Here is a 15,530-nt window from a genome sequence, read left to right as displayed (position 1 = left end):
ACTGATAGAATTTCCTTTTAGTTGGAATTTCTTTATGCTCTATTTCTGTTCTTCCCAAAGCTTAAGAGTAATCACTCCAAGGAACATAGCAATGCCCAGGTATAGTAGGTCAATGAGTTTATTTGATACCTCCTTAATGTTAACAAAGTTAGGCATAATGTTCTAATGCCATAGAACTTGGGTATTGGAAGGAGCTTAGAGACCATTCCATGTCTCCACCCATACAAAATGAGGAGAGAACTGAAGTAACATTATTTGCCTTGCTAAAAGATGCAGTGGGAATTTCTTTCCATTTAACTATTAAATATATTTAACAGTCTATGACTTTAAGTACAGTTGTCCTCTGTCACAAGCGTATTTTCATTTTTGTTGTGAATGAGCATTTCCTTTGCATTAGTCTATAAGATTCATGAGAGTGGAACTTGTTATAAGAGTCTTTGCAACACATGCAAAGTATCTGGTGGTTTTAGGTGAGTCAGTTGTTTGCCTTCAAAGTCAAGTTTTTGGAGTAGCTGGATGACGCAGTCAGTTAAGCATCTGCCTTCAGCTCACGTCATGATTTCAAGGTCCTAGGATTGAGCTCTGTATCTGGCTCTGTGCTCAGTGGAAGTCTGCTTCTCCCCCTCTTTCTGCCCCTCTCCACCCACCCCCCACCCTGGCTCATGGGTTGTCTCAAATAAATAAATAAAATCTTAAAAAAAAAAAACACAAAATCAAGTTTTATAAAGGTAGTGACTCACTTTTTTTGTGCTAGAATGAGAAATTATGCTAAGTATGGTTACTAACTACATGTAGGGAATATATAATTTCTCTGTGACTTTTGAAGAGGTATCAGGAGATGTTGATGAAAATTCTGGACCTACCCTTCAGAAAAAAATGCACTTGTACATACAAACATATGAAAAATCATATTATTTGTAGGGTTTTTGATCCCCAGAACCATCCTGTTACTCTGCAGTGGTTTACTGATCATGGAGCATGAACACCTTTTCTATGTCATTATTCAATTAAAATGCATTATGGTAATGATTTCTATTTTTAAACTAATAGTATAAATGAATAATCCTTGTTCCATTTATTTCAGAAATAATTAGCTTGTAGCTTTTTCAAAAGAATATTGCTAGAAGAGGAGTGGGAACTTGAGGGCCTGGGACATTGAGTGACACTACAAGCTGAGAATAGGGTGATAGGACAATGAATTGCTAAAAGAACAGTTACAAGGAATGATTGTGGTGATTAGGTCAAAAGTTTAGGTAGATAGAACAAAGAGTGCATTTAGGACCTAGAAGTAAATGCTGTTGTCATCTGAGCAGAGGTGAGGCTGGCTAAGTATGTACAGGCAGGACTCCTCTCAATGGCATGTGTGAAACAACATGCTTGCCCCACCATCCAAGACGGACAGAACAGAGTTTCTGTTCAAGGAGATTATAAACTATGGACAGTCTTAAAAATTACATGTCTGAGAGTTGCCAGTTTAGGAGAAGAGAAAAATAAAGCTCTGAAATGTGTTGCCAAAGTTTTAGTCTTTAACTTTCATGAGTTTTCAGCCTGCAGAGACAGCATCCATTTCTGGTTCCAGAAATCCTGGGAGTATGTTAGCTTTAGGTGTGAAGATGCAGGTTCTGGACTTAATTACCCCCCCCCCTGGTTTTTTTTTTTTTTCTCCTTTTTTTTCCTAGGCTTTAGTTGATGATCCTGTGGAAACAAAAATGACTTTGCTTGGTTTGGCAGAAATGCAAGAAAGATAAGCTGCTTGGGGAAGAGGGAACCTGTTCCAATCCCTGTCCCAAGGTCTTTTCAAAATGTATGCGTCAGCCTGAGAAATTTTCATATGTAATGCCTAAGTCTAATTATTTAGTTTGGCTACAAAGGATTGGCAAAGCTTGCTTTAATCGTTTTGATGCTAACATTGTCACAAGGCAACATTAAATCATTGTGAAATGATAATACTTTACGTGAGTCACTAATTTCGCAGCTGTTTTTCCTTGTCAAGTTTGAAACTAAACCCAACAGAATCGGTAATGGTAAAAGAAAATAAGGCAAATGACTACCTCAACTTTATTTTCTTGGCCATACCCGTAGAGACAACAAATGAGATGCAAGATTCTTAAACATCTTGCTCCCCTCATTGGCATTGCCGTAACTCAGGGACTTGTCATCTTTTAGAAACTTCTGGTTAGTCTCCTTGCTCCCACTTTTCCCGTTCTAGTCCATCCTGAACACTGTAGCCAGACCTATTTTCCAACACTCATTAGAGTCTTTGTCACTGTTCTGCGTGACATATAGCTCAATAGGCTTCCAGTTACCTGGATGATAACCAAACTCCCCATTTTGGGCTCTGATTATTTGGAGGCTGCCTTTTCCAGCCTCTCATGGTCTGTGTGTTCTAGCATACTGAATATATGTCAAGCCACAAACATTTAATAAGTACGTAATTTGTCTCCCGGACACTGAGCTAGTGTGGGGATTCAAAGATAGGTTAGATACAGTCTTTGTGCTGAAGGGGCTCACAGGGCAGGAGACATGTTAAAAATATAGTGTGTGAGGGCGCCTGGCTGGCTCAGTCAGGTAAGCATCTGCCTTGGGTTCAGGTCATGACCCCGGGGTCCTGGGATCCGGCCCCACATCAGGCTCCCTGCTCAGCGGGAAGTCTGCTCTCCCTCTCTCTCTGCCCCTCCCCCTGGTCATTTTTTCCTCTTTCTCTCTCCAATAAATAAATAAATAACATATTTAAATTTTTTTAAATGCAGTGTGTGTGACGTGATGATATGCCCTTGTATATCCCTGTTTTCTGCCTTGAATAAACTTTTCTTTTTTTTTAACTTTTCTTTATATCTTTCTTTAGAACTTCCATTTGCCCTTCAACTCTGTTGTCAATTATCATCTGCCTTTATAAGGTGATGAGCTATTACTTAAAAGATTTCTTCTGTGTATACTTGTATTATAATTTATTTTACTTATATTGTATTTTGTATACATATCTACTTATGTATTGATCTGTGAGCCCCTTGAAGGCAGGGCTTAGTCATGACCACACCCTTAATTACATGCTCAATATCTAACATGTAATAGATTCTTACAAATATTTGTGGACTAAATAGCCTTTTTTTTTTTAAGTAGGCTCCATGCCCAGTATGGAGCCCACTGTGGGGCTTGAACTCATGATCCTGAGATCAAGACCTGAGCTGAGATCAAGAGTCAGATGCTTAACCGACTCACTTAGCCAGGTGCCCTTGAATAGCTTTATAATATTAGTCCAATATAAAAAAAAAAAACACAAAGAAGTTCTTATCTTCACAAGTCAAGTTTAATGGAAGACAAGATCATATTCTTCTTTGATAGAACTTACCTGACCCAAACTAGAATTTAACAATCATACTCAAAGTAACAGTTAATATTTATTGAACTTTTCCTATCTTCAAGATATTGTTTTAAGAACCCTATATAAATTATCTACTTTAATAATCCTAATGATTATATGAGTTGGGAAATATAATGACTTCCTTTTTATGGATTTTGTAGAAAGTTTAAAAAATACATCATCATCATTGTAATAGTTGATAGTTGTATAGCACTTACTGGTGCCAGGTGCCATTCTAATACTGATCATAAATTAAGTCCTTTATTCCTCATACCTCCATGATTTAATAATAGCTTATAGTATTATCTCCATTTTATAGAGGAGGAAACTGAGGTACTGAGAAATTAAGTTTCTTTTCCTATATCACAGCCGGATTTGTGGGGCTACAATATGACCCCAGTGGTCTGGACACATCTCTTACACTCTTACTCTTAGGCTACGCCATGTTTCATTTCGTTAACATTGCAAATGGATGGTTCATAAAGTTGATTATTATCCATGGGCACTTGAAATAATAAGAATTTATATCATTTAGCCTACTTTTCTCTGTTAATTGGGCCAAGATATACTCTTGGATATTCCCTTACATGCTTTCCATTTTGCCCATTTGATTCTTTGTTGAACAAGGGAGAATCTCATGGAACCTAAACTGAATAAAGGTTTGTGTGATATATTTTCTTTGGTTAAGGCTTTAGATCATATCTGCCTTCTCTATTCACTCAGTTCCATTTTTCTTCCTTTAGTTCTATTTTACAGTTGATATGGAATGTTTATCGGATATTAGTCCTACCAAAGCAGGCTTACTGTATTTGGAGATGCGAAAAAGTATTATTCCATATGTCTGTGGTCTGAAAAACTGTTAAAGTTACATTTAGCTTAATGGAAAACAATTAGTGTAGACTCAGACTTTTATCCAGTGTACATAAAGCATGATTCATAAACATTAACAAGACCACGCTCACTTGAGAATTCAGATAGTATCATATCTTCTTCGGCACACAGCCTTTGCTTTGTCAAAACGAAGAACGAAATCCGTCTTGCTGAATAAGGGAAATACTATAAAACCATTGTAAATTAGGAAAAAAGTGAGAGGAATTCTCAAAAATATGAAATAATAATAAAGCTGACAGCTGATGTATGGAATATAAAGGCTTTAAATTTCAAAGACTCAAATATCCATTTTATCGAGGTTGAAAACTGCCATGATACATTTTGGAAGTATCTTGATACCTATTCCTGAGACACTGTCCATTTATATTTTCTCATCAATTAATAATGACTTACTTGAAAATAATGGTTTAGTTTTAAAGTCCAGTAATATCTAATGGACTTTAATAAGTAATGAGTGATACTATTACTTAGTATTTAATATTAAATGGTTATAGAAAATGAGAGGGTATGACAAATATTTAAGGCAAAAATCTCTTAAAAAGATTTGGGTTTCTGTAAACTCAGACCTAAATTTAAATAGGAGTCTGTCCATATCACAACTATAAATGAAAAAAAGAATTTAGGATATACAGACAAGTGTTAAAGAGAAATGGAAACTGAAACTGAGGTTATAATATGTGCTTTACCACTTGTGATATTGTGACTTTCGGGCATGTGGCCTCACTTTGGAGGAATTAAATACTTTCATTTATAAAATCATGAATTTGTATTAATTGATTTTCAAGGTCCCTTTCTGCTTTACAGTTTTGATCCCAATATTGATTCAGGATCATATATCTTTCAGAATCCATTTTCTTGGATTTGGCTTCTTTCTTTACTTCCTGAATACATGAAATAGGAACAGTATAATCCTCCAAAGTAGGAGGTGAAGAAATGCTCTGAGGTTTCTTACATATTTAGTTTGATGCTTACTTTGCATATATTAATTTGTTTAACCAGTTTGAAATGATTGATGCTTTAATCTATAACTAAAGATGACCAGAGTTGTGAAATATTTTGCATTTACTTGCTTTGATACTCATTTTAATATCTTGCATTTTTTCATATGTAAGATCAATATTCGATCAATAAAATACAAATGTCATAAATCACATTGATTTCTAAATGAGTGTGTGCTTAAAAGTGTATTGTTTACTTATATCTAAATTGGAGCATTCATGCTGTATATATTCATTTACAAAGCACGCAAATGTACTTTTTTGTTTTTTTTTTTGTTTTTTGTTTTGCAAATGTACGTTTTGAGGCAAGTAAATATTTTGCTAATTAATTGTTTCTTTCTTTCTATTCCTCTTTTACATTCCCATAGACTTGCTGCTTTCAAATAGCTGCATTCCCTTTTTGGGTTCATCAGAAGGACTAGATTTCCAAACCATTCTGTTGGATGAGGAGAGGGGCAGGCTGCTTGTAGGAGCAAAGGACCACATCTTCCTGCTCAGCCTGGTTGACTTAAACAAAAATTTTAAGAAGGTGAGTTATTTATGTATAGTTGACTGAATATGCATTTATCTTCATTCATGTCTTTCTCCTCTTTTAAGTGACTCTGTCAAATGCACCAGGTCATTGACATGTCCAAAAAGAACATACTAAAAGAACACCCAGCTTCAGATACATGTTGTGGATTTTTTGTGGATTTAAGTACATATACATGTTCTCTGTTAAGAGTGAATGAGCATAATAATAAAGCCTTTGAAAATGTGAATGAAAGGGATCATACGAGAGAAATGCAATATTTTAGGTTGAAAAGCTGGCAAATATAACATTTATGTCTGTAGCAATTAATGTAAAATTACGTTTTTATTAACTTTCAATTAACAAATAACCATACCTTAAAAAACATTTTTTAAAGATTTTTTATTTATTTGCGAGAGAGAGAGAAAGAGAGAACAAGCCAGGGGAGGGGCAGAGGGAGAGAGAGGAGCAGACTCCCCAGTGAACGGGGAGCCTGATGCGGGGCTGGATCCCAGGACCCTGAGATCATGACCCTAGTTAAAGGCAGATGCTTAACTGACTGAGCCACCCTGGCACCCCCAAATAACCATACTCTAAAATGACAGTGTGATTATGGTGGTATTTTAACACCACAGTTTTTTCACACTCTTAACTGAATAGTTTTCTCTTATGGCCCAATCACACTCAGAGGATGAAGATTAATAATACCCTCAACTATGGGCTCATGAAGAACAATCTACCACTAAAAGAAAATATCTGCTAGTCATTAAAAAAACAAAAGGCAGCTGCTGCTATGCTTTACATTTTCAGTTAGCCACGTGATACCCAAAGGGAAGTGCCACACTTTAGGCCTTATAAATTATGATCAGCTGGTACTTTAGCAAGTACCAATATCTATGCAAGGCAAGGTGGATAACAGGACTGGAAGGGATTGAATGACGAGAAGACATAATACATGACCCATTTTACATCTACAAGACATTTTATTTAATTTATTTATTTATTTTTTTAATAATTTATTTATTTATTTATTTATGATAGTCACACAGAGAGAGTGAGAGAGAGAGGCAGAGACATAGGCAGAGGGAGAAGCAGGCTCCATGCACCGGGAGCCCGACGTGGGATTCGATCCTGGGTCTCCAGGATCGCGCCCTGGGCCAAAGGCAAGTGCCAAACCGCTGCACCACCCAGGGATCCCCCTACAAGACATTTTAGATTGTTTTTGCCTTCTCTCCTTTTTCAGAAGTATTGCAAAAAAAAGAAAAATACTAGGAGCCATTACAAGATTTCGGGTCAATAGTCTCCAATATTGAATTAATAGAGAATTCTTTCCATTCCCAAAGAGCTGTTCATAAGTCGTCATAGGACTTTGAATCTTCAAATAGCTTTCATCTACAATAACTACTTTAACTTAAGCTCTAATTTTGAAATATTTTTTATAACTAAATAGTCATTGCTCAGTTATTTGAGTTATTAAGACTAAAGGCTTTTGTCTACATAAGCAAAATATTTATCTACATATTTGTTAATATTCTTAATTAATGCCTGCATCAGAAACAATGTTTTTTGCCTTTTAATAACTTAAATTTAAGTAGTTTTTCTGTCATTTTTGAGGTCCACCAAAAGAAAAGGAGATATCTCTTATGAGTGCTCAGACTTGATAAAGAAATAGTCTTTGAGTGCAAATGTATATGCATGTATTAGATATTACTAGAATAAAAAGTAAGGGTAAAATATTGCCAGTAGTTGTTTTTGACTTGCCATAATTCAAATACACTTACAAACTCATAAGATTATCTTATTAAAAATATTATTCTGTAGTTTAATATTGTTTACAATAAGTAAAACAAACAGTGAATTATACGCTAGAATTTGAAAAGCTTACCTTCACTATGCCATTATAGTTTCATTCTGTTTGTCTTTAAGGGTATATGGTTTCCTTAGAAATTTTTTAGTAAGTATTTGTATCAGAGAGCCTATTGATGGTATGAACTTATGTCTCAATTTTAGCAGGAGATAACTCCTTTTATGAAAACCACCAAAGAAAATCTTAGTCAGCTTCACAGTTTTACTTTAAGAGCTGCTACATAGCTAACAAAGCATTTTTCCAAATATGTCTGTTTTAGTATAATAGCAAAAAGCAATTCATACTTTTAAGGGAATTTGTTCTTGTGCTATTCTCTGCCTTCAGGGATTAGAAGAAGTTCATTTATCTGAAATGAGTGTATTAGATCATTGCTTAAAATAAATTCTGATAACATAACTTCCTTCTGTGACTATTTTAAGCAAATCTCTCTTTGGCTGCATTCCATCCTTGAAATGTGCTAATATTTAATAAAATAAATACTTATGAAATATTGATTTCCCTTATGATATTATTGGAATAAATGGTTATTTGGATACATTGTAAAATTAGGGTCTGTGCTACAGATTTTCTGCCTAACTGATATTCTTTTGTCTTTATAAGATGTATAATTCATAAAGAGGTTATATAAAGGAAATAATTTATGTTTATGTAGGTATCCACATTTAAAATTTGTATGAATCATTCTCGTGCTAAAAGGTACTTCACAGTAGCAAGTTTAAGTGTCAAGATGTAGTGCTTTAGCAGTGTTTAGACCTACGTGGTTTGCATTGGCTCTGTGCCCCTCGGCAAAAATCCAAACTTCTCTGTGGAAGAAACCACACATGTTGGGACTCTGTGGGTCTGAAGGATGTCCTTTGTACTCTGTAGACTTAAAGCAATCTACAACACATAATTGAGTTAGGAGTGACTGACTGGTTGGGGATATTTTCCTCTGGCAAATTAAAAACAAGATCTGTAGAAAGTATTCAGTTGAAGTGCCAAAATTTAGGATATATGTTTGCTTATAAGTGTTTGTACAAACAAGGATGTGCCTATTGAAAAATAGCCATCATTACTTCATATTTGCCACAGGCCTTCAGTGTGGAGTCACTAAACAACCTTTACAAAATGAATTCAGTAACAAATATTTGCAAATATCCTTTGTCTTATCTTTGTTCAAACTAGATTTTGAGTCTTCCACAATGAATGGTACAGGTATATGCTTAATAAGCTCTGATAAGTAAGTGACTGTAGAGGAAGAAAGTAAAAATTAGACCTTTCAGAGTATTTCTACTCTCTGGAAAGCAAAAAATACGCCAAGTGGTTTGTTTTTTTGGTTTTGGGGTTTTGTTTTTGGTTTTTTGGTTTTTTGTTTATTTTAGATACAAGAAATTCTGATCTTTTCTTGAAGGAAAGGACTATTTCGTTTCTATAGGGATTTAACAGATTTTAAGGGCAAGTGTAAGCACACAAGGAGATGTGATATCTCTCACTTTGAGTAGGCTTTTCCGCCACTGGTTCATAAGGCCTCTCTTTTCAGCTAGGGAATACTCTGTGGGTCCCTCTGTGGAATAGGTTTAGGATAGATATACACACTGATGAGACAAAATGGAATAATCAGAACAAGCCTAACATGATCCCATTCCAAGGGAAGAACATAGATCTGGAACCATTTTTACTATTGTGCTGTAGGTTGATTTCCCCCAGAAGCCAACCAGGAGAAGGAGATTAGTTTATGAGGTATTTGTTAGGGAGTGTTCTTGGGATCAACACGTGTGAGAGGGCCACTGGGGAAGTAGTATTAGATAAAGAAAGAACTGAGCTATAATGCAGACCTAGCAAAGCCTCAGCTGACAGGCCAAGTGATAAGGTGGCAGCCATTTCAATATTTCCCTGTAGTGTAAGTGATAATACCATTATTCAACTGAGTTTATCTTATAAAAGGGAATCTCCATTTTCTCCCTATCTAATCCATTTACCATGACTATCAGTGTTATCTCTTAAACAAATAAAAATCTGACTGTATTTCTCCTCTGCTCATATACTTTTGGAGTTCTTGATTTCCAATGTAGTTGAATGAACTCCAGATTACTGTTGACTTCTAAAGCTCTCCCTGTTTCCAGTCTTATTTTTATCCACTGTTCATTATTCCCTCATTTGCACTTTATTTTCTGCTTCCCTCCCTTCCTCTTTCATTTTTTTTTTTTACTCAATCTGCTCCGTTAGTTTCTTTCAAAATAAATTCCTTTCAAGTTTTGTGCCTTTGCTAAAAAGCTTCCTGAGATTGCCATTCACTCCTTTGCTCATTTCACTCCTCTGAATTCTCGAAGGCAGTTACCTAATTTTGCCCTCTTATGTAGCCTTTTACTCCTCCAGATTCCATGTTATGTTAAGGGACATAACAATTCTTTGTGTTTATTAGAGCATTATATACATTATCAGTCTCAGTTGTCCTACTTGATAGAATTATCATTATTCATTGGTATAAATAAATCCAAATTATAGCCTCTTTGAATGGGGAGTCGGCTATTTTCCATGCATTTCTGATCCTCCTTTAATACACAGTACAGTCTTACACATAAAAGACACTACAGAATATGTTTCTTCGATTTTTTTTTGAATTGGGGATTTTGTTCTTTTTCTCTCATGATTGTGAGATCAATGTATTATGCTTATCAATTTATCATGCTGTCCACATAGAATAAAAGACATCTGAAAATTAAGAAAATTTATCATATTATATAATAAGAATAATGTCCAGGGTGGCTACTGAGATGGAATATCATCTGCTTAATGATACTACCAGGGACCCAGTTATTTCGGTCTCTTCTGCCTGCCATTCTTTGTTGGCATTATCCTCAGGTTGGTAGCAAGATGGCTATGGCAATTTCAGGGGTCACATTCAGAAAAGAAAATGTAAAGGGATAAAAGATTATCACTTATTATGTCTCCTTCTTAGGAGCAAGAAACCTTTCGAGAATCCTTTCTAAAATCTCATTGGCCAGAAATATGTCAATTGTAGTGTTTGAACTCAAAATAAGGGTGCTGAGACCATGATTTGCTTACATCAATCAATTACCTTAGGCGGAAGAAATGTTCAGGAATCAATCACATTGATCACTACACTTACCGAGAGGAAGTAGAAAGCAAATTCTCTGGGGAAAAAATTATTTAAAGGACTTAATTTTTTTTTTCATTGACTTAGGCTACCTGAGGCAAACATAATCATTTCCTCAGCCAATCAACAAGAAGAATGTATGTTGACTATTTGGAGAGAACTATTAAGATTAGCTAGTTCTACAAGGAACTTCTCTGGGAGGATTTATTTTTCTTTTAGGAGATAGGCTTGAAAAGTATTCATTACAAGTAAACATCCTTGAGGTCATTTATTTTTTTCCACCCTACATGGTAAAAATTGAAAAATCAGCTGACCTTTACTTCTCTTGCTTATGTAAGAGTTCATTTGCCTCTATAAAAGTTCTCTGTGGTCTCTCTAATGTATGTGAGCTTTATGAACTCTGGGCTGCTGCAGATCTCATCAAATTTTCTGATACTCTGTAAGTTTTCTTCCTTCAATATTCTAACCATTGGAGGGATGACATTGTTCGGAGACAGTAAGATTACAATTGAACTCAAAGAGTTAAAGACTGCATTATTATTCTGTAGTACAGTAGCTAGCATTATCCACTAAATATTTAATGTACAGAGAATGTATTTTTTAAATCAAATAGCTAATATCACTTAAGCATCATTGAATATGTATCTTAGCAGAATTATACCCAAAATAGTGCTCCTTTGATTGGATTTTGTCCATCTCTGGGGTTGAAACCAATTATATGCATTTGTAGAATTAAAACTTGGGAGGGTTTTTTTAAAGATTAGATTTATTTATTTATTTATTTATTTATTTATTTATTTATTTATTTATTTATCTGAGGTGGGGGGGGGACAGAGGGAGAGAGAAATCCAAGTAGACTCTGCACTAAGGTCAGAGTCCAAAGTGGGTCTTGACCCCACAACTCTGAGATCAGACCTGAGTTGAAACCAAAAGCCAAGCACTTAACTGACTGTACCACTCAGGTACCCTGAGATACTTTTTAGTGACTAACTTTGTATATATATTTTTTCTTTTCTACATTAGTCAGCATTTTTTTCCATTTTTTTCATTAAAAAATCAGTTGAGTGTCTACTTTTGTCACATGTGCATGGGATTTGAACTAGTTCAAGATGGATGGGTAAATCTGGATTGTTGTTAACTGGTTAATTAAAAATAATTTGTATTTGGAACTTGCAGTTTATTGTTTCCTTGTTAAGTTAGGATGGAGGAAAAACATGTTTGAGAAATCAAGTAAAGTTGTTCTCCCTTCCATGTGTATATTTTTCACAGTTCAAATTAAAGAAACTACATTTCCCTGGCCTAGCCCTTAACATCCTGCCCATTCTCTAGAGTCAGAGGAAGTAAATGAAAAAATAATTTTAATAGTCAGGAAAGATGGTCAATGGTGGATAGACATTTACATTGATTTATCATTATTAGGGATGCATCCGAAACCTGTTCATGTAGAGATAATAGTAATGAGTTTTTGACATTTGTATTATATGACTTAAGGGCCTACGGTTTCTAAACAAATGATTCTAAACTAGATGGCATCACTACACTTTGACTATAAATGAACATTCTCCATCTCAACCAGGCTTAAGTAGTCCTAGCAATAATCCGTATAAAATCCAGAGCCTCCTCTATGTAAACTGCAGGAGTTATATATACAAACTGAAAGTCTCTCTCTTTCTCTCTCCTCTCTCTGTCTCTTTCTCATTTTTTTAAATGGAGTCATAGTTAACAGTAAATATATATATATATATATATATATATATATATATATATATATATATATCCAGTACTCTGATTATGTTAGTTAATTGGACTTCTGAGTTAATGAGTTGTTGGGATCCTTCCATCTGAAAATGTAACTCACTTTGGAAGCAGTTCAAACCATGAATGGGTGGGGTGAGTCTCTAAACCAGGATGTAAGCAAACAGATCACAAAGGGGATGATTTATTAAACTAAGTTCTGCTTTTGTATTCATATTATTTAAGGATTTGTTTCTTGGTTTCCTTTGTTTTTTTTTTCTTCTCTCTCTTTTTCAAGTGGGCTATAGAAGCAGTCAAGTAGATGAATGAGAAATAAACTTACTCTGAGACAGTTATTATTTATTTTACCTACTAACCTAACAGTGACTGGTGTGTCAACTCACGGAGTGTAATAATAAACAACTGTGTTTTACCTCCCACCAGTCCTTTCAGTCTGCTCTGTGGAACTCCTTTCTCTGGACCTGTTGAGTAACTCCAGCAGGCAACCATGGTTTTCAAGGTCACTCTTAGAATAGGCAGTTGTTGTGTAGCAGTTAAAAGGTCCAGGTCTGATGTAATAAAACTTTCAAGCTCTGTTCCTTCTATCTGTCCCCATTTGGTCATGCCATGTGAAGGAAGGCTCCTGGGCAGGGAGGTGTTCAGAGACTTCTCTTTGTCCCTACCTAGCACTCCTCCTCTTCCTTAAGCCTGTGAAAGAGTTTACTACGTCTCTATTCAAATCAGGAGAAGGGAGGAGGAGAGGGGTTTGGACAAGTGTCTACTTTACTGTCATTGTCAGAGGGACCTCACTTCTCTACTTTCTGGCCTTGTCAGATGTTTAAAGATGGCTTTTCTTTCAGAGGCATCTTAGTGAGTTTTTTTTGTTTTGTTTTGTTTTGTTTTTTTGTTTTTTGTTTTGGGTGGGGGGCGGATTTCCTCTTTCTGGAGTTCTTTCCTTTGCAGTTCTCTGGATAAGGTGACTACATCTCTTCTCTGACTGGTATGTTCTAATTTTTAATCCTGAGAAGGATTGCAGTTTGACCTAAAGTAGCCTCATGTCATCCCACTTTTGAGTGAGCATGGCTCCCATCTCTTCCATGGAAAACCATCATGTGTCTTTTCCTAGACATATTCTAGAAGTTCAGGCTGATATTAGTGGAGCCACTGAGTTTGGTCTCTATTTTCCCTGCAGCTTGTTAGTCTCTCTCTCACCTTTAGACTAGTCTAGACTTTAGTCTAGAATGTTCCACCAACTACATGTTCAACAGCAAGTGCTTCTTGAGGTCCCGTAAAAGCTCCTTTTCTGGCACCTACTCCTCACTTTGGGGGTTGTAGGACACATACTAGAATTGTCTCAGATGAAATATTCTTCTCTAGAGAAAGGAAAAAACTTTCTAATTTCCAGTTTCCATGTATTTATAGCTGATTGTGGGTGAAATCATCCATAGGATTCTTGGCCACCTACAATGAAATTTTTTGCTTCTTAACCTACCATCTCATTTTTGAATTTTTGCTCAGCTAAAACTTCTCTTTTAACATTTTGCCTTACTACTTACTACTTAAAATGAGCCCTCAAAGGGATGTTGTTTCACCTCCAAATTTAACGGACCTCCTCATTATATTCCTCATTATATATATATTCCTGAAGCATACAAATTAGAACCATAGAGGCAACCAAATGAAAAATATTAATATTATTATTGGTATCATTTACCTTTCAACTATTAATAGCCTCAAACAAAACATATATGGTTTTACATCTTGTTTCCCATGCTTTTCCATAGATTTCTGCTGGAATCTGACTCTATTTTTTCAATTATCTTTGAAATTAATCTACAAATAGTTTACTTTCATTTTGAGATAATATTTAATCAACTTTGTTCCTTTTTAATTAATTAAAAAATCATTTCTCTTGAAACTCATACGTGTCAAAATTAAATATTGTATATAAAATATTTAGGGGTGCCTGGGTGGCTCATTCCATTGAACATCTGCCTTTGGCTTAGGTCATGATCCCAAGGTCCTGAGATCGAGCCCTGCTTTGGGTTCTCTGCTCTCTGGGAGCCTGCTTCTCCCTTTCCTTCTGCCCAGCCCGCATACCCTCTCAAATAAATAAAAATCTTTTCTAAAAATATTAGAAAATGTTCAAAGAATTGCTATGTTAGCTAAGATTTTTTTTTAAGATTTTTAATTTATTTATTCATGAGAAAGAGAGAGAGAGAGAGAGAGAGAGAGAGGCAGAGACACAGGCAGAGGGAGAAGCAGGCTCCATGCAGGGAGCCTGACATGGGATTGGATCCCGGGTCTCCAGGATCACACCCTGGGCCAAAGGCAGGAGCTAAACCACTGAGCCACCCAGGGATCCCTAGCTAAGATCTTTTAATAAGCCCCACCAAGAACCTAATTAGTTAATCTTGTAGTGTTCAAGGAAGTTTTTCTATTTAAAGTAATTCATGTTCATTTCTAATATAAAAAATACTAAAAATGCTTCTAGGCGAGGGAGGACGTTTTCCTATGGATTTCGAAATGAGAAAGCATTGTACGAGGGCAATATATACATTATGTAGCCTACCTAAGATAATTCCATATTTTTGTGAAAAAATTTGACATAACTTCATTTTGCCTTGCACACGGTCCCCACATTTGCTTCAGAACTTGACTCTGTTGGTTATTTAACCACAAAATAATCAAAATTATTTAAAGGGAAATATTGTATAAACATCAACGTGAAATATTAAGCTAGAACTCAGATACTTTAAGAGGATTAGGTTTTTTTTTTTTCTCTTTTTAGCAGAATGTTAGTAAAGTAATTCCATGTTTATAATTGTGATTGTTATTTTTCTTCCACCTAACAATCATAATGCCATTTTTGGATTATTTTTCTTCTTATTTAACATGAACTCAGTATGTGATGATGAAAATTAGGTTACTTGAAGGTCATCAAACTGTGCCCCTATTTTTAAGCACTTATTTTAAGAAAATAACCAAGCTAAATGACTTTGTAATTTTAAATACAATAATTTTTGGTGGAATATTTAAACACCATTCTCTGTGTAGCATGCATGAAAAGC

At 35.3% G+C, this 15,530-nt stretch overlaps 1 protein-coding gene across 4 annotated transcripts in view; it reads left to right on the top strand.

Moving 5' to 3' along the window:
• Positions 1 to 15,530, top strand: part of SEMA3D (semaphorin 3D) — a 205,491-nt gene that overhangs the window by 87,223 nt on the left and 102,738 nt on the right. For all 4 annotated transcript variants that reach the window (XM_055300973.1, XM_055300974.1, XM_055300976.1 and 1 more), the window contains one exon: positions 5,619 to 5,779. In XM_055300973.1, coding sequence (XP_055156948.1) covers positions 5,619 to 5,779 — 161 coding nt within the window. The remainder of the gene's footprint in view (positions 1 to 5,618; positions 5,780 to 15,530) is intronic.

Source organism: Nyctereutes procyonoides, unplaced genomic scaffold (genome assembly GCF_905146905.1).
Source record: "Nyctereutes procyonoides isolate TBG_1078 unplaced genomic scaffold, NYPRO_anot_genome, whole genome shotgun sequence".
Classification (NCBI taxonomy): Eukaryota; Metazoa; Chordata; class Mammalia; order Carnivora; family Canidae; genus Nyctereutes; species Nyctereutes procyonoides.
Note: the sequence above shows the minus strand (reverse complement) of the source record. Positions and strands in the feature narration are given on the sequence as shown.